We start from the raw sequence: 24,180 nt of genomic DNA, 5'->3' as shown, positions 1-24,180 counted from the left end.
TAGATCGATGTAAAGTACTAATTCCAAAATTGATTTTATGTAAAATATGATTAATATATGATTTAAATGAAAGTTCAGAATCAAGCCATACTCCAAGATATTTAATAGTGTCAGTAATATTTATGCAGAGAAGTTCCATCTTAACATAATATAGCACAGGAACAACTTTTGGATTTAAGTTTCTGTCTAGAACCAAAAATCATAGTATAAGACTTAGTTTTATTAAGCACTAATTTATTATCCAAAAGCCAATCCTGTAAGATATTAAAATCATACTGAAGAGATAACTGAATATGTAAAATATCAGAATTAGATATATATATGACTGTGTCATCAGCATAAAGTTGAACACTACACTTATTGAGAATTAATGGTAAATTATTAACATAAATAGAAAAAAATAAGTGGTCCTAGTATTGAACCTTGGGCACACCTCTTTGTTGAACCAAAAAATTTGATTTATTCCCATTTAATACTACACATTGTTTTCTATTATGCAAATATGAATTAAACCACATAATTGCATTTTCAGACAGAACAATAGCATAAAGTTTATCTAAAAGTAAATATCGATCAACTAAATCAAAAGCTTTGAACAAATCAAGAAAAATAGCACCTGTAAGTTTACCATCATCAGCAGATGAAAACACATCATTAGTAAACTTAAGTAATGCAGTAGTTGTAGAATGATTAGATCTAAAGCCAGATTGATATGTTGATAACATATTATTAATACTTAAATAATGTGAAAGTTGTTTATATATTAATTTTTCAAAAACTTTAGCTATAGAACATATAATATTGAGATCAAGTACATCACCTCCCTTGTAAAGTGGAGTAATGCGTGCACTTTTCCAAATGACTGGTATCTCACATGTAGACAAAGACAAATTAAATAACTCAGCAAGTGGATACATAAGAATATGAGAAGATCATTTAAGAAACTTATTTTCAATACCATCCAATCCAGTACCACTTAATTCATTAATAGCATTCTGAAATTCAAGAAGAGAAATGCTGATTGAATGATTGAGCAATAGATAAAGAGTCATGTAATATTGTATTGTTAACTCTAATTTGATTAATTAAATGTTTATCTGAAGCACTGAATATGTTTTTAATTTTATTCCAAAAATTTGGAAAAGACATTTTATATAAGTAGATTTCGCATTTCCTACTTTTGTCTTGCTCAAATTTCTCAAGTGCCTATATACTTCCCAATCAGCATTGCTTCTTGTCTGACGAAATACTGACCTTGCTTTATCCCTTAGCCTAAAAAGACTAATAAGTTCAGAATGAATCCAAGGGAGATGATTACCCCTAACCCTAATAGTTTTCCAGGGAGCATGCTTGTCCACAACATTAATTAATTTTGTATAAAGAAAATCCCAAGCATCCCAATTAGTAGAAATCAAATCATTAATAAATGAATTTGGATTAAGTTTTTTATATTGTCTGATTTTAATTAATTTAGAAGGGGATTTAGGTAATTACATTTTCCATACACAAAATATAATAGAGTGATCACTAAAGCAGTCAGACATAACACCTGCCCTTAAAAATCTGTTAGGATGTGAAACAAGTATCCAATCAAGAAGAGACTGAGATCGAGCAGTAACTCTAGTAGGGTAAGATCTAAACTATTAAATATATTTTTTTCTTTATCAGATGATTTATCTAACCATTTTTGCTAAAATCACGTGTAATATAATTTAATTTTTGCCAAAAATAGAATTAATGGTGGATATCAGACTGTAACTTCAAAAATCCGTCATTCCAAAATAATATTATTTCAACACCCCAACAACAACCAATAATAATATATGTGACTGTGTTACAACAAAGTAACTAATTTTATTTAGCCACAAAAATCAAGCAGGGCAGCCTCAATTCAAACAGTCATTATCCTGAGGAGATCTGGGATGACATGAAAACAGCTTCAGCTTCTTTGTGACAGTTGAAACGTTGCTGTTTACCATCAACAAGAACACATAACGTGCAAGGATAACAAAGAAAGTATTTCATATTAAGTTCACAAAGCTTACGTTTAACAGGATCAAAACTCCTGCGCCTCTTCATCAAGTCAGCACTGAAGTCCGGGTAGATATATACGCACGTCCCACTATACGCCAGTTTCTTTCCCCTTGCAATGCGAAGAATCTTCAACTTGTCTTCAAAGTTAAGGAGCTTGACCATAACAGGCCTCGGACTAGCTCTACCGCTTTGACGAGCTGTCGGAGAGCGATGAGCCCATTCAATGATCGGTGGAGTTGGAAAGTTGTCTTGTCCCGAAAGCTGTGGAATCAGCCGGGACATAAAACCAGTAATATCATTGCCTTCTGATGACTCCTGTACTCCAACAAAACGAACAGTAGAGAGCGGTTCTCAGCGCCAGCGCTGCCGATTCGGTGCACTTCTTCAGCAAAATAAAGGTTTGTATACATTTTCTTTCATTTGTAAGTCTTTATTGTGCTGTAAATTATATTATTTTACACAACGCAACATAAAAGGATGAGATGTCAGTCAATTCGATGATGGAAACGCCTTTTGCCTTGCTTAACATAAACTGATTTTATTCAACATTAAACTGAATATAATTAATTTAATGTTAACATATGTTCTCTAATTGAAGTACTGTTTGTTTATGGGCAGGTTATGGCGTCAGTCACGGAAACTTTCAGCTACGAATGAAACGCGAGGCCGCGGTCTGAAGTTTGCAGTTCCCCCGGCGAACAGCAGCCCTTCACCGGCTCAGATTTCTGTGACACACCGGCACGAGAATTAGTACTATTTTGGTGAAAAGGAATTGGAGAGAACGGTTGAATATACTTAAATTAAAATGCTTATTTTAAATTTTACAGTTTTTATTTCTATAATGCTTCTTAAACGAGTTTAAATGTATGTAATATGCTGTATTCACCCAAATCAATTAAATTTGTCTTGTATTTTCGTCCATGGGTGTTCTTGCTTATTACAGTTTTTTTCTGATGGCTTAAGCACATTTTTTGTAACTATTGGCTATTTTTGCAAAACTCTACACACAAATAAGAAAACCCTTCACCAAATCAGCAAAACATTGTAGTTTTCTTGCAAAAGCTAATAAACCTTGCTTAACTCTTCAAACCTTCGTAAAAATGGTATTTTCGTATCAAACAGTTAACACAAGCCATCACATTAATAAGCACACAATGCACCAACTACACACTGATGGTATGAATAAAAAACACATCTAACTTTTGCTTACTCTGTGCACAAGGTAGGCTATGTCAGTTTGAGGTCATACTTTTGTCATAGTTCTGTAAACATAGAGGGATCCAAACTTCAAGTACTGGTGTTTATTTACACACATCAAAACAAACACAAGTGTTTTTTTCCAAGTCAAAACAAAATAGTAATTTCACTGAGAAAAAAAAAGAAATCAGTCTACATCGTGTCGTCTCTCTGGGTCCAGCCACAAAATTTAGTCTACATCACATGCAATGTCCTCTAGTCCAAGGCACCGGGAAAATATCTTCTGGAATGGCGTATCCAGGCCTGACATGATGCCTGGTCAATATCCCCACATGCCTCCTCCATTGCCTGTAAAAGGGCTATGCGTTGATGGGGATGACGGTCATAGACCTTCCAGCGCCAGGCAGAGAAGAACTCTTCAATTGGATTCAAGAATGGAGAGTATGGGGGGAGGTTGAGTACAGTGAAGAGTGGGTGATCTGTAAACCAGTTGCGGACCAAAGCAGCCCTATGGAAACTAACATTGTCCCATATGATGACGTATCTGGTCTGCTCTGGTCTCTGAACATTAGTGAGCATGTCATGTAAGGTGTCCAGGAATGTAATAATGTGTGCAGTGTTATATGGGCCCAGGGTTGCATGATGGTGAACAACACCATTTTGACTTATAGCTGCACACATAGTTATGTTACCACCACGTTGTCCTGGGACATTGATTATGGCACGGTGTCCAATAATGTTCCTGCCACGTCTCCTTGTCTTAGTGAGGTTAAAACCAGCCTCATCCACAAAAAACTGCTCATGACCCATGACATCTGCCTCTAGCTCCATCACTCTCTAGACAAGACAAAACAAATTCAGCACAGAAGGCCCATGCACAGCACTACAGTATGCACTTCCAGATTCAGTACCAATGATACTATAGCTTACCTGCACATAGTCATATCGCAGCTGTTTTACACGTTCACTGTTTCTTTCAAAAGGTACTCTGTAGATTTGTTTCATTCGGATTCTGTTGCGGGCAAGTACACGACCTAATACAGAAATGCTCACATTGTGTATGTTTTGGAAGGTGGTGTCATCCTCAAATTATGCGCTGCTGAATTTCTCATAGCCTTATGAAATTATTTGCAATCACCATATTGACTATATGGGTTTCTTGTTCTGCAGTGAACATTCTTCCTCTGCCCCCAGCATCTGGTCGTCTAGCAATTCTGTAAAGTAACAATTTCAGTATTTTTACATCTATGGTATTGTTGTGTTTCTCATTAGAATATGGCAGTGCTACAAATCTTAGTGCAAAGTGACTGTACTAACCGATTCTCATTTCGAAATGTCCTTATGATGCTTGCTACAGTGTAGCGGCTCAAGTTAGTCTGAACCCGTTGGCCAGCTTCCCTCAGGGTCATTCCATGGTTGATTACATGGTCCACTATTGTAGCTCTGATGTCATCAGTAATTCTATTTCTTACTCTTCTTACCCTTCCTCTTCCCCCTCCTCATCCTCCTCTTGCTCCTCCTTGTCCTCTTCCTCTAACTTCACCTCCTTGTCCTTGTCGTCCTCTTCCTCCTCTTCCTCCTACTTCTTCACCTCCACGTCCTCTTCCTCCTCTTCCTCCTACTTCTTCACCTCCACGTCCTCTTCCTCGGCCTCCTCTAATTCTCACTCTTCCTGCTCCCTCCATTGTACTCCACACGGACAGCTTACCTGTAGCTTATTTATAGTGCTTAGGCTGATTGCAAAGTGAACTAATTATCTAAAACAGTTTTCACATGTGACAGTGTGCCAGACAGTTGGCAAAATAGTGTAAATAATAGCCATAAATGTGTATAGTTTTGCTAGGAGTGTGTTGATCATTTGGAAATTGAGTGTAAAGCAGTGAGTTGTGTTTACAGTTCCGCAAAAAGAGTGCTGTGCAGTGGATTGTACCTACAGTTTTGCAAAGTGTGTGTTACAAAATTGCAAACTGAGTGCAAAGCAGTGTTTGTGCTTTTAGTTTTGCAAACTCAGTGAGTGGTTTTGCTATAAGTATTAATAGTTTTAGAAATTGTGCTATAAGAATCACAGTTAGGGTTTAAGCATTCAGAAAAAAAACTGTAATAGTAATTAATTAGAAATTATGTGTGTGATTTTTAATTTCCTGCCAATTTTAAACCCAGCAATATGGTAATTTTAAACAATAGTTGACTTAAATAAAACAACCCAGCATGTTGGGTCAAAATAACCCTGCATGTGTTCTGTCCGATATTTACCCAGCGATGGATTGCCAAATAACTAGTGCTAGATTAATCGTGATTTAATCGCATCCAAAATAAAAGTTTTGTTTACATAATATATGTATGTGTACTGTCTATATTTATTATGCATATATAAATTCACACACATGCATGTATATATTTCATAGAAATATGTTATTATATATATATATATATATATATATATATATATATATGGTAAATGTATCTATTCATAATATAAATTATAGAAATATAAATATATACATGTAAATATTTTCAAAATATATACTGTATGTGTGTGTATTTATATATATATATATATATATATATATATATACACACACACACACACACACAGAACACACACACATATTATGCAAACAAAAACTTTTATTTTGGATGCGATTAATCGTTTAACAGCACTACAAATAACCCAAGTTGGGTTGTTTTTAACCCAGCATTTGAACACCCTAGCAACGTATAGGGACACAATAGCATCCACCCACACAAAGGTTTAAAAATCCAGGTAAAAATCCTGTTGAAACTCCTGTGTATTATAACCAGTGACCTGCTGAACTCTGTGTGTTTCAGCTTCCGATGATGAGCGGCGCGTTCATGGACACGTCTCCGCTGGAGGACTGCAGCGCGGAGCACTCGCTCTTTAACTCCTCGGCCAGCGTGAACGCAGCGCCTCCTGCACCACCAGCGCCGGTTCAGCAGGAGGAGCCGCAGCACGTGTCCAGCGACGCCGTCTGGCTCTGGATCGCCATCATCGCCACCATCGGAAACATCGTGGTGGTCGGAGTCGTCTATGCTTTTACTTTCTGAGGACGGAACAGCTATGTAAGTCTCTCGGTGAAGACAGTAACTGCTATTTTGTCATTTCTCTTCACCATCTGGAGACGTCCGTGTCCACACACAACTGAGTCGTGGACATATGAGAGGATCCAATTCACTGAAAGAACCGGACCTCTCTAAACATCTCCAGAGACAGCAGACGCTGTTCTGAGAAGTGCTAGTCAATGATACAACTGCAGAGAGCATCATTTTTTGAAATAAAATAAATGTTAGCTGAAAAAAAAAAAAATATATATATATATATATATATATATATATATATATATATATTTTTTTTTTTTTTTTTTTTTTTTCAGCTAGTTTCAAGGAATCAATTCTCATTTTCATTTAACCTGATGTCCTCCATATACAACAACTAAAGCTGAATTACAAATTAATAAAAACTATAAAAACATAAAAACACACAAAATGCCACAAATACATTATTGATATTATTATAGTTTTTATTTTATTTATTTATTTTTTTATATATATATATTTTACTTTTTATTTCAATTTTAAAGTTTTAGTAATGTTTTTGCTGTGTGTTTCAGGCATTTTTATTTATTTATTTGTATATTTATCCATTCATTTTTATATATATTATAAATGTTGTAGTTTTTAATTATCTTAGTACATGAAGTTAAACTAAACAATATGCAAAGTTGTTTCAATTATTAAACAATAATACATCAAATAGAATATTTTATTTAAAATATATAATAATCAAATAAAATAATAAATACAATTTTTAAAAATAATTACTGGAGGTTCTGTTATTTTATTTTCAGTAATGATTTTTTTAATGGTTTTACTTTTAGATAACAACAATATTCCCGGCTTCAGTCCAGTAATTTCCAGTTCCAGTTTCACTCCACACTTGTTTTCTACTTCTGACAAAATAAAATCAACATTTCATGTACATTTAGTTGCTCATGTGATTAGCACCCTTATAATCAGCACCCTTATAATTTTGTTTCCACACTTACTAATATCAGATATGATATCCAATATGATAAAGAGAGCTGAATCACCATGGCATCTCCCATCTGATATAAACACATCTAAAGGCTGATCCGGCTTTGATCATCTCAGGTCCAGCAGCAGCTGTTGCCATGGTGATTAATCCTTTCTAATTAAGGACACTAACAGACTCTTAAGGATATGCAAATAAAGAGTTACTATGGGGAATACGCTCATTGTTCAGTTTGAACAGGGACAACATGAACTCAAGTGATTAAATCCATCCTCTATACCTGAAGACACTGATTTATTCTAGATTTATGATGGATTATGTTGAGACAGGCATCCAGACTACTGTAACACAATAACACTTACAGTAAAACTGTAAAATACAATGTGCATGAAACTCCACCATTATATTTTTATCTTACAAGGTTTTTGTGCTTTTATTTGTTTAATGTAAAGCCTGTCTGACCCTATTCATGGCCTTTTTTCTTAAGGTGTGATGACTGGATCATAAAAAGTGTAGAAAGTTAAAGCTCAGTGTATAGTATATTTGAGAGAACAGTATTTATTTTTCAAAACCACAGTTGAATGAATCTGTTTCTGTAGCTTTTTGGGTGAAAAGTGAACAACTATTAAAAGTTTAACAACCAACGTCCTTCAGTTTCCCTGTCGCCTAATTCTCATCTCACAGATGATTACGGCTGTATCAGCGGCGTCTGATGGAGTCAGTGATGAATTCAGACCTCAGCTGGATGAAATATTAACCTGATATCCTCATAATGAGCCCATATGATGATGTTTTCCCATTTAACAAGCTCTATTTATACACAATACTGTCAGCTAAATCAATCTAAAGCCAATCTTAAGCTCTCAGGTTCCTCAGAATACATGATATAACTTTCCATGTGCATTACTGATCAACATAATTTGTAAACCTCCCAGAATGCATCAGTGCTGACAGTTCTACATGTTAAAGGAGTAGTTCACCAAAAAAAAAATATTTGCTGAAAATGTACTCCACTCAGGCCATGCAATATTAGGATGAGTTTGTTTCTTCATCAGATTTGGGGAAATGTAGCATTGCATCACTTGAGCAGCAACAATTTTTAATAAATTTCATGTAATATTTAATAAAATGACAGGATTTTGCTAAATAAATAGTCTAGGTCATGTATTAAGTTCATACATATTTTAATATGAACAACTATTATTAACAATATCTATGAAATGATGCTTTTTCCGTTGATGTCACACTGAAGCTGTGCGATTTTCATAGTCATGCACCATTTAAGCTCACCTTAAAATAATATGAAATCTTTAAAAATTACAGCAGTGTAAAATGACAGAGCAGCAATAAACTGTCAATTTATAATATTTTATATTAAAAATATAAATTTTATATTTTATATCTAACTGTGTTCTGTAGCATCTGCGCTGTGTTGCTAAAACTATCTTTTGGATCTAATGTAATTATTTCCCACATCCAATTATAATGCAAGATTATAATGTTCCAGATTATAATGCAAAAGTCTGAACATTAATCTCTTAATTTTACAATAAGTAGTGAAACTTACCCAAAATAAAGGCTTACACATCTAAAAAACGCACATTTAAGGGGCTGCTCTTTTGGTGAAAGTATTTAGACAGCTTTTAAAATAGCCGCCAGACAGCGTGAACACATGGAGACTCATATCTCAGCGTGCAATGATCTGATTGACTTGAAATTACAGGAGGTATATAGTAACAAACACATTAATTGGTTAAGACATAAAGTAGGATAATAAATTATTTTTTTCTTTTTATATTCTGAGCTCAAAAATGGAAGTGTGCTTAATAGATACGTTTACCCTAAACCTCAAACACCTACAAAAACAGTCTCATTAGAGGAATGACCTCAAACAACACAAGAAGCGAGAGAAAAATGTGTCCAAAAACAGAAAAATAACTGTTGAGCTGAATATGCAATGTCAGTGAAGATGTCTTTTATAATCATCTTCAAGCAAAAAAAAAGGCTTCCTTACAAGGGCAGAGATGGATGAATGAATAAATAAATAGACAAACAAATAAACAAACCACTTCCCATACATTTAAAGAATTTAAATAAGCAAATAATAAATAATAATAACTATCATTATTATTATAAATACCAAAGTAATAAAAAAAATAATAATACTAAACTTCTAATGAAGATTACTGTGTGAACTGTGCCTTACAACACTGATGTGAGCCAGCAGGGGGCGCTGATGCTAAAAGAATTCACTTTAACCAACAAATCTGTAGTATAATATTGATTGGTAATGACAATAATAATGACTATGATTGACAATGAAAATGGTAAATGATGATGATAACTAACTACAGCAAACAAATCCTGAATTAAGGTTCTTCTAATAACAGTGATGAATGATGGTTTGCTGAATGAACAGAAAACACTTCAAGGAATACTTCATCCAATAATAAAACAGCCATTAGTTAAATATAATAACATTATTTGCATATGATGCTTCACGCTCAGAAAACCAGTACAAAATCGGGGCCTTTTGAAGTACTAATCTGCACAGTTTAGGGGTAAATAAGGTACAAGGGTGAGTCTTGTAGTTTCTTTGAGAGTGTCCGTGTGAGTAGATGATTCTTTAAAGATTGAGATGTGAATGACATGAGGGAGAATAAATAATGACAGTGTCTTCATTTTTGGGTGAACTGCTCCTTGCGTAAATCGAGAGCTGAAGTTTTCCATCATGTCACAGGAGAGTTTGTTTATCTTCGCTTACATAACGTGATGAGTGTGTCTGTAAACTGAAGTGACATTACAACCATCACAAACACTTCCTGACATGACCATATGCAGCTTACTAAATCAGCAGAGAACAGCAATTACAACACAGACACTCAAAAGAGATTCACTCGTGAAGATGGTACCATGGTACAGCTCCACAACAACTACTCAGCATTACCAAATCATGACCAAAAACACGCTCTTGGTTTGTCTGAAATAAATAAATAAATAGCCTAATTCTGAGCAAACTAGGGAACATGGCACAATATATTTATTTTAATTATTATAATGCAGCATATTCTTTGATTGGGTTGATCTGGGTTTTTTAATGTAGTAATGTATGTAGTTTTTTGAGTGAGGTTGTACCTATGTATTACCATGTCCAAAAAATAAAATTAAACAAATAAAAACCCAGACACCAAAATCTACACTAGATCCTCCAACACTTGCATTCTCTATTATATTTCTATTCTATGTACTTGTTTTCTTTTTATTTATTAAAGAGGTCATATGACTCAATTTTGAATGTTTTCCTTTCTCTTTGGAGTGTTAAAAGCTGTTCGGATAAGGTGAATTGGATAAGGTCTGTTAAAGTTTAAAGATTAAAGTCTCAAACCCAACGAGATATTCTTTCTAAAAGTTAAGACTCGACCACGCCTTCCTAAAACGCCTCATTTAAACACGCCCCCATACATCTACATCACTGTGCGGAAAGATTTGCATAACACCGCCCAAATGTATATGCAAATAAAGAAGGCATTACTTTTATTCTTGCTGTAGTATTGTTGCCATAGCCACCATGGAAGCTGATATTCCAAATATGGTAAGGGGCGTAACATTTCCGTCATGCGCTTGAGGTATTCGGCCAATCACAACGCACTGGATAGCTGGCCAATCAGAGCACGCCTCGCTTTTCAGAACAATGAGCTTTGTAAAAATCGAGAGGAGCGACAATAATGTACGGTATGTTGAAAATGGTGTGTTTTTTTAACCTTAAATCGCGTAAACACATTGCATTACACCAAATACACGAAATAATGTTACTTTTAGCAACGTCATATATGACCCCTTTAACAAAAATTTAAGACTAGCATTCTCTGTTCTGTCTTGTGTTCTTTTTTATTATAAAAAGTAATAACTTTACCCTCTAACCCTAGCTCCATGTATTCTATTTCTATTCTATCTACTTTTCATTCTTATTATTTATGATTATTACAGTTTTTCTCGATTTCTAACACACAATTCACCATTTTCTCACAACTATAAACACAATCTCAAAATTACACACCAACTTGTGCAAACTTCCAGGTCAAAATCAAATAGTTTAGTCAAAAACATGTTCTCTTTTGTCAAACTCAAACTTTGGCCTCAGATGATACACAAACCTGTCAAATACTCAGACTACGTTCCTGTCTAGAGAACACTAGTGAGATCAATTCAAAACACTGTTACAAAAAAACATCATTTTGGGAAACAGGAATCCTTTTGCTAGTCAATGTCTGTTACAGTATACGGCATAAATACTGTAGAGGGGTGCAGATACAGTAAAACTCAGCAATAAACTTTCAGTTTACTTTCATTACACTTCTGTAAAGAGATCTTACAGTAGATGAAAAGCACTAGAAGACAAAAGTTCAAAGACCAAACAACTGAATATACAGTAAACACACACTGGAATATACTGTCAGTTACTGTAAATAAATAAATTCATTCATTCAGCATCCTCAGCCAAATTGCATTACAGTATTGGTAGTATCCTTATTTGTTATAGCAGTTTCTTAGTCTTCTGAAAAAATACTTATCTGCCTCCCCTGGACAGTCGACTCTCAGTTCTGCAAAAATAGAGGACATGTAAGGACTACTTGGCTACAAATCAATTCAACAGTAATGAGTTTGAGGGTGTGCGCTACAATATGTACTGTACACAGAATAATGAAAGTTCTCTCATCTGAAGTACTGCTGCTATGTACTGCAATTATATTGTATGTGTCAGTAGTATTGAAACTTTGTAGAAGCCTGTAGGCCAACTTCCCTCATGGTCAGTCCATGCAGAAGAACGTGGTCAACTATAGTGCTTTGTATTTCATCAGTAACAAATGACCTTTGACCTCATCCCCTTCATTTTTTTTTTCTCCTCCTATTCCTCTTTGTCTCCCACTACCATGTACCATAAATGTGCACTGTTTGAGTTAATTTTATGATGCGTGAGTTAATTATATTGTGTGTTTGTGTTTTCTAAATGAGAACATGGTTAAACCTGTGCAAAATGATGCTGTTATTGTGTAGAGTTTTGCAGAAAACATTGAGCAAATTGGAGCATGTGTGAAAGCATGTGGAATGTGTTTAAAAGTTTTGAGAAACATGTCTTTGTTTCGAGAACTGTATGAATGGTTTGGAAAATTGTGCCAAATTAATCAGTTAACACAGATGTGTTAGCAATCCAGAAAAACTGTAAAAATGTCACTTTGGATAAAAGCATCTGCTAAATGATTAAACATAAAAACAATTTGAAATACCATGGTAATCCCATGGTAGGATCCAGTGAGTGAGTGAGTGAATGAATGAGACTTTTTCTGAGCAAAGAAGAAAAAATAGCACACGATAATGTTTATAGTATTGTTCAGAACCGAATGGAGCATTTTATATTTTTAAACTGTGGTTTTAAAAAACAGTTAGTTTAACTTTTGCATTGCCATGCTACGTCAAAAAAAAAAAAAAAAAGTACCCTGGTAACACCATAGTAAAATATTTTAAGAACAGGGTTAGACCCTGGAACACGTTCAAACAGCACTGCATAATTTGAGTTTTCCTGGCAGAAAGCAGTCACGTTCATGAGCGTTTCCTTCACGAAGGTAATTTGAGTGCGCTGTGGAAAACTTCTCTGTGTTTTCTGGTTTGGTTCGGTGTGGTGCGTCTGGAGAGCTGGCAGAGCTTTACTGAGTTAGACATCATTATACTGAAGAAACAAGTTTAAGATGACTCCATGCCGTCCAGACATGAGCACGTTCAGCCGGCACACCCACAATAATGAATTTCAAACATGTTTGTGGACTTTGAATGTGGCTGTGGTTTTGGGTGCTGGGTGAAGCGGGGAACAACGCTGAAAACTAGGAAAATTGGAGCTAATAAAGTTTTGGTTTCTTTTGTCTGGATGACATTCAAATTCTGGATGTATTTTACTTTTTTTTCTGTATTATGAAAAGCAGATTGTAATTTTGATGAATTAGCATTTTGCCGTAGCACTTTAGTGTTATTTTAGTATCACTTTGAATTGGACTTTAGTTTAAAAAAAATAAAAATAAAATAAAAAAGTTATTTTTCTAAAGATATTCATTTTGTTTTGTTTATTTACTTTTTTCAAGTATTTTTCAATGGTTACTTTTATATTTTCTTATGTAATTTTAAGTGTTGTTATAGTCTTGGTAATTTTGTTCAGTGTTTATATCATGTTTATTATTTTATTTTATTTATTTTTATTTATTAGGTTTTCATTTTTAACTTATTTACTTGTAATTATTTTAGTACTTTAATTTAACAAAACTGAAAAATGCTGACTTGGCAACTAGGTGAAAAAACTAGGTATATTTATTTTATTAATTTTTTAAGGTAATGAAAATGTTGTTTTGCTGTTTTAGTTAAAGATAATAACCCTGGTATAGTTGCTGTGCTGTTTGTGTAAGTGTGGACGTCTAATGTGTCGACATGACGAGTTTTGAAAGCTGTGATGTGCCCTAAAACTTTCCACAGCTCAAGACCATTTCAAAACCACATGTTAAAAATATATTCATAAAGAAACCCAGACACCAAATCAACACATTAAAATTACTTCATTCTGTTCTGAAATACAAACACAGCTCTGCATCATAAATCTGCACAATGATGAAGATTACTGTGTGCTATTTTCCCTTGTTTGGCTCAGAATAAATAATGTTTTATTTATTTTCATTTTTTATTTTTATATCGACAGAATGGAACAACTAATCATGATTTCTTTCAATTTTACATCCTAAATATAATAAAAAATAAAATATCAGCCTCTGTGTGTGTGTGTGTGTGTGTGTGTGTGTGTGTGTGTGTGGTGTGTGTGTGTGTGTGTGTGTGGTGTGTGTGTGTGTGTGTGTGTGTGTGTGTGTGTGTGTGTGTGTGTGTGTGTGTGTGTGTGTGTGTGTGTGGTGTGTGGTGTGTGTGTGTGTGTGTGTGTGTGTGTGTGTGTGTGTGTGTGTGTGTGTGTGTGTGTGTGTGTGTGTGTGTGTGTGTGTGTGTGTGTGTGTGTGTGTGTGTGTGTGTGTGTGTGTGTGTGGTGTGTGTGTGTGGTGTGTGGTGTGTGTGTGTGTGTGGTGTGTGTGTGTGTGTGTGTGTGTGTGTGTGTGTGTGTGTGTGTGTGTGTGTGTGTGTGTGTGTGTGTGTGTGTGTGTGTGTGTGTGTGTGTGTGTGTGTGTGTGGTGTGTGTGTGTGTGTGTGTGTGTGTGTGTGTGTGTTTGTGTGTGTGTGTACCTGTTTTTCTATTCAGGTGGGGACTTAAACCTGAATACACACAGACTCATGGGGACTCGTGTCACGGGTAAACCAGCTAATAAATCTCACAGTATGAAGATTTTTGAAAATCTAAAAATGCCTGTAGTTTCCTGTAAGGGGTAGGTTTAGGTGTAGGGGTGGTGTAGGGCGATAGAATATACGGTCTGTACAGTAGAAAAAGCATTACGCCTATGGAGAGTCTCCAAAAGGACAGCAAACCAGACATGTGTGTGTCTGTGTGTGTCCAGAAATTGTAATATTCATTTAAAAAATACTAATTTAAAGTGATAGTTCAGCTAAAAATAAAAGCTCTGTCTTCATTTGCTCACCCTCATGTCCTTCCAAACCTGTATGACTTACTTTCAAAGACAAAAACGCACCTTAAAACCACCAGCAGAGTGCGAATGACAGAATTGTTGTGTTTGGGTGAACTATTCCTTTGAAACGTCCTGAAGCTTTTGTTGTGCCTGAACGTTCATCTCCATTGTTTCCTCGGAGAATATGTGACTTTCTGAACTGAACATACAGTACATATTCATGAATGAAACAAATGAAAGAAACAAAAAAAAATTTGCTATATGCAACTTTGATCAGGTATGTAAACTGACTGTAAATGAAAACATTACATGTGAGATAATACAGGCGAAAACATCGTATTCTGTAGGTTTTTACTGAGGGGTTTGTTCATATAGAATTCACCAACATTTCATTACTAAAAACATAGCTATTTTCTTTCTGTCTGTTGACAGTATCTCCTGATTTATGGAGTAATGTGTGTCAACAAAATGAAACAGGAGCTTTGAACCTGGCCTCATCCAGCGGTCAAATTCAATTAGTTGATGTTTTATAAATTAGATAACAACACAAATGACTCTGTGATTTGAATGAGTTTAAACAGCGCTGACAAACAGGAGAAACACCGCACATCGAAAAACAGAAGACTTTTCAGTCTTTAAATTGCCAGCATTTACCTTGGATTTACTGTAGTAACACTAACTGCTCTACTGTATTGTGGCATTAATGTGGGACCATCCTAAGAAATGTTATGATATTATTAATGTAAACATGAAGTAAAAGTATTAAAGGAGTAAGGGAATATAATTACAGTATATTTAGTGATTAAGCTATAGCATTTGTGCATTTAGACTAAATGTATTCAGACTACTGTTTTTCATACAAATACATATGAATATTTTCTTTACCATGGAATTTAGTAATTTTTAATTTTTTTGGCCATATCACCCAGCCCTATTTAAACATAACATTTCAAAACCTGTAATACCAAAAAGTGTGCATGCACTGTTTTAATGTAATATTTTATGTAATCAATCAACTGGAGAAGTATGGTGATATATTAGATACAATTTTGACCCTTTTTATGTTTTTTTAACACATTCGGTATGTGTAAAGTTTTTAGAGTCAGTCCCTAGTGACCCAATGGGGTGTTCACTCATCAACAAAACATCTCAGAATTTCCATCGGACATAATGAAATTGTCATTTTAACACAACATGTTGACTGCGGTCAGTCACTGTGTTTCTTAGCAAACCAAAGCACTTCAGCAACTGTGATTTAAGCTTGAAAATATGACTTATATGAAACTCTGTAAATCATTTCCATCTGCTCAAGTTGCCAAACATGTCCAGTATTTCCTGGACTCTCTTCACTTATTGCTTTTGATGAAAGTATGCATCTCAGAAGGTCAGCGATATTGGTTCAATATATTGCAATGATATCAAACAAAACAAAGAAAGACATCTGATTGCATTTGCTTTCTTCACACAAAGAAAAAAAAGTCTTCACAATCTTTCAATCAAAATGCAACAACTCGCTTTCGTTTTCTACCAACATCATGATGACGGTACAGTGGGAAAAACTGACAAACATGTTTCAACTCAACATCAAATAATGACTGACCCTGTTAGCTTATTAATACTGTGTTTCTGATCTCATTTCATGCTAAACTTGTTCCATCTTTAAAAATGATCTTCCATCTGACTCCATTCTATAAGTAACAGCCTATTTCATGAATCGACCGATTCCCAATGAATAATCAAGCCTGGACCTGCATTTTTTAACATTGAACATTATTTTTGACTCATAAATAAATCAGATATGCAAGAAAAATATGTTTTTGAACTGCATTTCAATTTGACTAAGTGTCTTTCTCAAGGGAGCAATGCTGAATCTGCAGCCCAGAACTGAATCCATTTCACCCAGACATTGTCCTATTTTCAGAAAAAATCTGACACAAGCACCATTCAGAATTCTGCATTATATAATAATATGCATCCAAAACATGCTATTTTTGCATGTGTGGCACATTTGGATGATCTAAACTACTGGTCAGAAATTTGGAACAATTCAGATTTTTTTTAAATTAAAGATGTTTGTTCTGCTCACCAAAATAATACAGTAAAAACAGTAAAATTGTGAAATACTATTGCAATTTAAAATAACTGTTTTCTATACAGATATATGTTAAACTGTAATTGATTTCTGTAATCAAATTTTCAGCATCATAAGTGTCACATGATCTTTCAGAAATCATTCTAATATGCTGATTTGCTGATTTGCTGCTCAAGAAAAATTTCTGATTATTATCAATGTTGAAAACGGTTGTTCTGATGCACATTTTTGTGGAAATTAATATAATTTTATTTAGCAAGGATAGAGAAAAGAGAAGTGACAGTAAAGACATTTTTAATGTTACAAAAGATTTCTAATAAATGTTCTTTTGAACTTTCTATTTATTGATCAATAGCAGTTTTGTTCAAAATCGGATTAAAAATGCCAAACTTCTGTCCTCACTTGACAACAGTGGAGGATACTACTGTTTTCAGTGTTTATCACTGCATAATGTATTCTTTAAAAAAAAAAAAAAATTAGTACACACTGTGTGTGCAGTATGCTAGTATTCCTTTCTGAACGTAGCAAATCAAATGTAATTACGTCAGAAAGCACAGTTATGTGCATAATGACAATGAGCCCCTATCAGAGATCCATTAGCATTAGTGTGATTTACATTAGTAACGTCCGACAGCTGCATATCCTCAACAGAGCAATAAAACCACTAACACACAGTAAGTGTTCGGTAAGCGCTAAATGACGCTGTTTTTTGGGCCTATGAGACACTTTTGAGAAGTGATTTTAATCTTGAGGTCTGTAAACTAACAGCTTGGCCTCAATAATGGTTTTGTGGTGTCCGCTTGCCTCCACTGTGATTTTTAAATGGAAACAACATTGGAATCGATTCTAATAAAGTTTGAATCTTATTGTATTCAGACCTCCACACAAAGCAAACTCTTCCCATCAGAGCTGATCTTTCATCTTGAAGATAATAAAGGTCAGAACACCTCAGCAACCAACCATATCATGATTTAGTGTTTACTAGGGATGGGCATTTTTCAGAAATATTGTTTTCGAATATTTGGGCTCATAAAATTGAATATTCAAATATATTTGTTTACTTAAATGACGTTTAACGACAAAGATGTTATTTTTTTTATGATTAGGCATTATACAACGACAATGTTACGTTATATCTCAAAGTTTTCTTTTAGTTGAAAATGTGTTAAAAGTATATATATATATATATATATATATATATATATATATATATATATAAAGACCAAAAGCATTCGAGCTCAAACAGAGCAAACGGAAAAAAGTAAAGCAGTCCGTTTACCGTTTAGACATTTGTTTTGTAGGATTGTTAATCACTGATCCAGATGTTTTACAGAGGAATAGATTTAAAGAACTACCCAGTTAATGAAAATGTTCTGAGAAAGTTTTGCTTTTTACATGGTCTTCAGGAGATTGTGGGTGGTTGCCAGGGTGTTGCTATGCTGGTTTTTTTTTTTTTTTTTTTTTTTAAGAAATTCCTAGCAGATTTCACAATTAGTTACAAAGAAACAGCAAGTAACATTTTATTGAACATGCAATTATGAAGTAGAAAGACTGAAATGGTATCGTATTGTAAAACCTACTCCAATAATCTGTCAATAAACTTAAAAAAAAAGATTTTAAAAAAGACAGGCAAAAATGATCAGAAAAAAAGCCTGATCACATATTAAAAATGAAGTTTAATACTTATTATTTGGCATCTGAGGGATCAGAGAGGAGTCCCTGAGAGCCTAAGAGATGCTTGCCTCAGTTTTGAACAGCAAAAGTATGTAAAAACAGCAAAAACAGAAGATTAGTTTCTGGCAAAGATTCATCACTCAAAAATCTCAATTTTCTATTTTCACCCCATAATGATGTCAGCAGCAGCTGGGATGTTGGTGGATTTATAAACACACTTTCACAAGGTCATGACTTTATTTCTCTGATTCAGAGCATTAAAACTGACAAATTAACTGCCGAGCAAGACTAAAACCCAATAAAGAAAGACACCCCTGGACTCTCTTATCTGTCTGTATATTGACCAATAAAGGGAAACATGCTGCATTATTTATTTCAGTCCAGGCGGCTGCTTCTGAGTTTTCCAGTAAATACAGAAGGGAAAAGCCGGAGGGTGGAGACCAGGTCTGACATCAGAGTAATGTGGATCTCCCACTCATTTAAGAGTCAGGCCGTGCCGTGAGCGCACTAAAGCACGGCACACAGGAAAACAGCACATCTGCGGGAGAAACCACACATCTGGATCTGCTTTTTTAGAGGAGTGAGGTACGTACAACACCGTTTCAATGATGTCTTGCCAAACAATGTGGCATTTTAAACTGAATTTACCTACTGTGAGGATTAGATGTGTTGACTGCGCCAAATCAAATGATCAAATGATAAAGAGCCAAAAACTATTACAACATATTTGCTCAAAGGAATATCCTGAAACAACATGTTCTGTTTCTACTGAAGTAGAACAACATGGGAAAAAAGCAAAAAGAAAAGCTAAAGAGAAAGGCAAAAGCAAGAGAAGCATTTTTAATTCAGTTTGAAACTGCAGTACATATTTGGCAGATTTTGTAATAACTTTTTAAACAAAATGTACATTATTGTCAGGTTTATCTGTATCGATCTAAATGTGTTAATAGTTTCATATGCAAATCGCTAAAGCGGCTGGTTGTTGCTATGGTTACCTCAACACGACTTGTGTTTGTGAGCATCAATGGACTCACGCACACTGACTAACTAGTAATGTATTTACTACATTAGTAAATGTGCATTAAATTGATCAAAAGTGACAGTAAAGACATTTATAATGTTACAAAAGATTTCTATAAAAGCTGTTCTTTTCAACTTTCTATTCATCAAAGAATCTTGAAAAATCATGTAATGTATTTTTGATCAAATAAATGCAGCCTTGGCGAGCAGAAGAGACTTTCAAAAACATTAAAAATCTCACCGACCCCAAACGTCTGCATGGTACTGTATATTAGTTCAAGCATTAATTAGCAGTTTCAGACAGTCCCATAATTAACATCCTGAGATGAACAGACACGAATAAGACTTAGTTCTGGGGCCAGCTCTATGTTACGACAGTCTTAAGAACTAGTCTGACCAACTAACAGTGCACTACCAAAGTGTAATCAGTCTTATTTTTTGATTCAGTTTACACTATCCAGGTAACCAAATAAAATAAAAAAAAGATGACCAGTTTTTTAAGAAAAAAAAATAGATGACTAACTTGTAAGACAAACTTTCATGCAACTGGCCTCTGGTTAACAGCGATTAGAAAGTCTGACTAAAAAGGCTGAATCCTCTGATGACTAACTGATCAGTGGAGCTATAAAAAAGATTAAATTTGAAGTTTGTTCATTTCCTTCCCCTGCTGTTTTTTCCAACTAATCAGCAGCCTGACAGACAGTTTCCCTAATCACACTGGAAATATTATGCAACTGCACAATGCTTTCATACCGTAGATGCCACTTCCAGGATTCCAGGAGTTACTCACCCACAAGCTGTTCCAAATCACTACTTCCTTTTTAATGTGAAAACATGTAATGCTGCTATTTTCCATGCAAAATGGGTTTGAAACGACATGAGCATGAGTAAATGCTGACAGCCATTCCTTTACCAAACTACATTATCAGGCAAGAATATGGAATGGTTACAATTTTTACGTTTTTGAAAGAAGTCTCTTATTGCTCACTGAGGCTGCATTTATTTGATTAAAAATCTGTAAAATAGTTCAATATCATTGCAATTTAAAATAACTGTTTTCCATGCGAGTAGATTTTAAAATGTAATTCATTCCAGTGATGTAGTGATAAAGTTACTCCAGTCTTCGGTGCCACATGATCCTTCAGAAATCATTCTAATATGCCGATTTGCATAAGAAACATTTCTGATTATTATCAATGTTCAAAACAGTTGTGCTGCCCAATATATTTTTGTGAAAACCATCAAACATTACCGTTCAAAAGTTGGAGGTGACACTTTTTATTCAAAGTGACGACTTCTAATGGAACTTTCCGTTAATCAAACGTGTGAAATATGAATCAGCACAACAGTTTTCAACATTGATAATAATCAGAAATGTTTCTTGAGCAGCAAATCAGCATATTAAATTGATTTCTGAAGGATCATGTGACACTGAAGACTGGAGTAATGATGCTAAAACTTCAGCTTTGGTCACAGAAATAAATTACATTTTAACAGATATTCACATAGAAAATGGTTATTTTAAATTGTAATAATATTTCACAATAATGTGTTTTTGATCAAATAAATGCAGCCTTGGTGAGCAGATTAAATGTAAACTGACACTGAACATCTCTCCACAGATATTCATAGAAACATGGAGCACGACATACAAGTAACAACATCATCCATCCTTTCCACAATCCCTACGAACGTCTCCGGGAACAGCCTCACCAACGACACCCAGTGTCCGCATTGGGAAATGTGGGACTGGTTGTACGTCATGCAGCCTACTTTCATGTTCACCATCTGCGTGCTGGGAATCCTGGGAAACGTCTTCGTCCTGCTGGTCTTCGGCCTGCATAAGAAAGCGTGTACGGTGGCGGAAATCTACTTGGGGAACCTGGCGGCCGCTGACCTCCTGTTGGTCTTGTGTTTGCCGTTCTGGGCCATCAACAGCATCGATGGGTTTAACTGGCGATTCGGCTCGCTCATGTGCAAACTAGTCAACACAGGCATCAGAATGAACATGTTTTGCAGTATTTACTTGCTAGTGTTGGTAAGCGCCGACCGCTTCATTGCACTGGCCCACGCATTGTCACGCGGTAGAATGAGGCGACCGCGGTGCGCCAAGCTCAACTGCATCGCCGTCTGGGTTTTCGGATTAATCTTCAGCAGCCCAACGCTTCATTTCCGGGACACTCGATTCATCCCGGAGCTGAACATCACGGCATGTATTCTGAACTATCCGAACCCCAACATCGGCCTCGTGTGCGACATTCTTCTCATCTTGCTGGGCTTCATCGTCCCATTTTTGGTGATCTCCTACTGCACGCTGAAGATCATCCGAGCGTTGCGTGAGCAGGTCATCGACCGCTTCAATGCGGAAAACACTGAAAGGAAAGCCACCGTCCTGGTGCTGGTGGTGCTGATGGTGTTTCTCTTGTGTTGGGTGCCGTTCCACCTTGTGACCCTCATGGATATCCTGATGCGCTTTGGCATCTTCAGCGGATGCGACTTTGAAACCGCTGTGGACGTTTCCAATCAGATATTCACCTACTTGGCTTTGAGCAACAGCGTGTTGAACCCGATACTCTACGTGATCGTGGGCAAGAACTTCAGGAAGAAGGTCAAAGAGCTGATGAAGCAACTTACGGAAAAAAAAAATGATTCGACAAGCAGTTCTACAAGATCACAGCTTTCGTCAACCTTAAAGACCTTCACGACATTTTAAGAACATTATGTACGAAATGTCAATAGGCACAAATTAAAACGATAATTTAATGTTTGTTTAATAATTTTGACGGAAGTTGTAAATAGATTATTGATGCATGTTTTACAAGAACATACTATTTCAGTGTTTCTATTTCAGATTTAATTCAGCATGTTACTTGCCATTTCTTTGTAATCCTTCGTCAAATTTACAGATCTTCACAAGATATTAAGACCATTATGCATCAAATGTCCATAGGTACAAATGAACCCTTTCATGTATGGTGTCCACTACAGTGGACCGATATTTGGAAGCCATTTGAACCATTAAGTTGTAGCATCATGTCCCAACCAACAACTGGTGAACCACAAAAGTGTTGTCTACGATTACATTTAATTGTTGTCTTTATATCATTTTTTGCTGTTGTTGTTGTTTTGAGATATATTGCATAATGTATTCAAAAAGGCAGAGGGAAGAGGAGATGCACCAAGTGCCTCAGGAATAGGTGTTAAATCCAAAAAAATATATTTCAGCCAAATAGGATGTCAGAAATACTTTCATCCAGATTTAAACAATATTTTTCTTATACATTTTTTTTTCTGCGACAGAAAATATATCTGTCCACTACAGTGGACGTCATGCATCAAAGGGTATAATTCTGCCTGTGGGTCTATATATAGATTCTGCCTTATTTTGTATGTTATTACGATATAATTTAAACTTGAATGGTTTTATTGAACAGATTTGATCATTTATTTCAGTGATTACAGTCTATATTTATTTATTAGGTCATATAAAAGTGTAAGCATGTATACATGTATACGTAATGTTTGTTTAATACATCAGTTTTGATGTGACTTTGAAATGTTGTAAATAAAACTGTGTACATTTTAATTTTATGTTTTGAGATGCTAAAAATAAAAAATGGCTATGTGGTGTTTTTTGGAAAAGAAAGTTTTTGTATGTTAATGCTAATAATCATTAAGCTCTGAAATTAATAGAATAATTGCAAAATACCATCAAATCAGTGTTATTTTAGTATCACTGAAATACTGTTATAGTTTTTATTAATATTTTTTATTTTTATATTTTCCATTTTTATTTTAAGTTTTATTCATTTAGTTTTGTGCTTTTGCTCATTATTATTATTATTTATGGTTTTACTCATTTTTAAAAACCACAAATGGTTTTCATTTTAGTTAACTTTAATACCCCTGTGCCAAATTAAGTGCAAATGCGTTAAAAATCACATTTATACTTGTCATTTTGGAGAAAAGTGTCTCCTAAATGAATATACAGTAAATGCATAGGCTATTTATACATATATCCTTATCCTTACAAAATACTGCAGAGAATACAGTGACTCGACGGTGACACTTTGTTCAAAAACATGGTACTATCACAGCATTTTTTGTCTGTGCAATGCATGTTAAATATCAGAGCGAGACGGACAGACGATGATTTCTGCAGACTGTGTTTGTTTCCGGGGTAAGAAAATGACTAGTTGGTTTTTAAAGAACAGACTTTCCAGTAATGACTCTATACCCGTTCCTCTTTGTGAGTCTATGAATAACAAGCTCCTAGTGTTTTTCCAGCGATACCTCAATGGCCAGACATGTTTTTAAGAGGACTGTGGTTGGTAACACAGAGTGGTGGGACCTTCATGATTGCGGATGGGTGGCTGGACTATAATCTGTCAGCATTCCCTCAAATAAAGCATATATTAGTGGTATAAATTCATCATAGTCTGTAAAACAAAACCTCCTTCTTTAAAAATAACATCTGTTTGCTGCATCGCCAGCGCTTCGAACATTTTTAT

At 35.0% G+C, this 24,180-nt stretch overlaps 2 protein-coding genes across 3 annotated transcripts in view; both read left to right on the top strand.

Moving 5' to 3' along the window:
* Positions 1-7,911, top strand: part of LOC131523253 (uncharacterized protein C14orf132) — a 36,228-nt gene extending 28,317 nt beyond the window's left edge. Inside the window, exons 2-3 of one of the 2 annotated variants that reach the window (XM_058749495.1) lie at positions 6,061-6,312; positions 7,128-7,911. In XM_058749495.1, the coding sequence (XP_058605478.1) occupies positions 6,061-6,297 (237 nt within the window). In that variant the 3' untranslated portion in view covers positions 6,298-6,312; positions 7,128-7,911. Of the gene's footprint in view, positions 1-6,060; positions 6,505-7,127 lie in introns of those variants that run through there. The other variant, XM_058749494.1, reaches the window with a different exon arrangement.
* Positions 7,912-19,139: 11,228 nt separating this feature from the next.
* Positions 19,140-22,948, top strand: bdkrb2 (bradykinin receptor B2). Its single transcript, XM_058749869.1, has 2 exons — positions 19,140-19,234; positions 21,292-22,948. The coding sequence occupies exon 2, from the start codon at positions 21,306-21,308 to the stop codon at positions 22,380-22,382; it is 1,077 nt and encodes a 358-aa protein (XP_058605852.1). The 5' UTR covers positions 19,140-19,234; positions 21,292-21,305; the 3' UTR covers positions 22,383-22,948.
* Positions 22,949-24,180: the final 1,232 nt, after the last annotated feature.

This window comes from Onychostoma macrolepis, chromosome 17 (genome assembly GCF_012432095.1).
Source record: "Onychostoma macrolepis isolate SWU-2019 chromosome 17, ASM1243209v1, whole genome shotgun sequence".
Lineage (NCBI taxonomy): Eukaryota > Metazoa > Chordata > Actinopteri > Cypriniformes > Cyprinidae > Onychostoma > Onychostoma macrolepis.
Note: the sequence above shows the minus strand (reverse complement) of the source record. Positions and strands in the feature narration are given on the sequence as shown.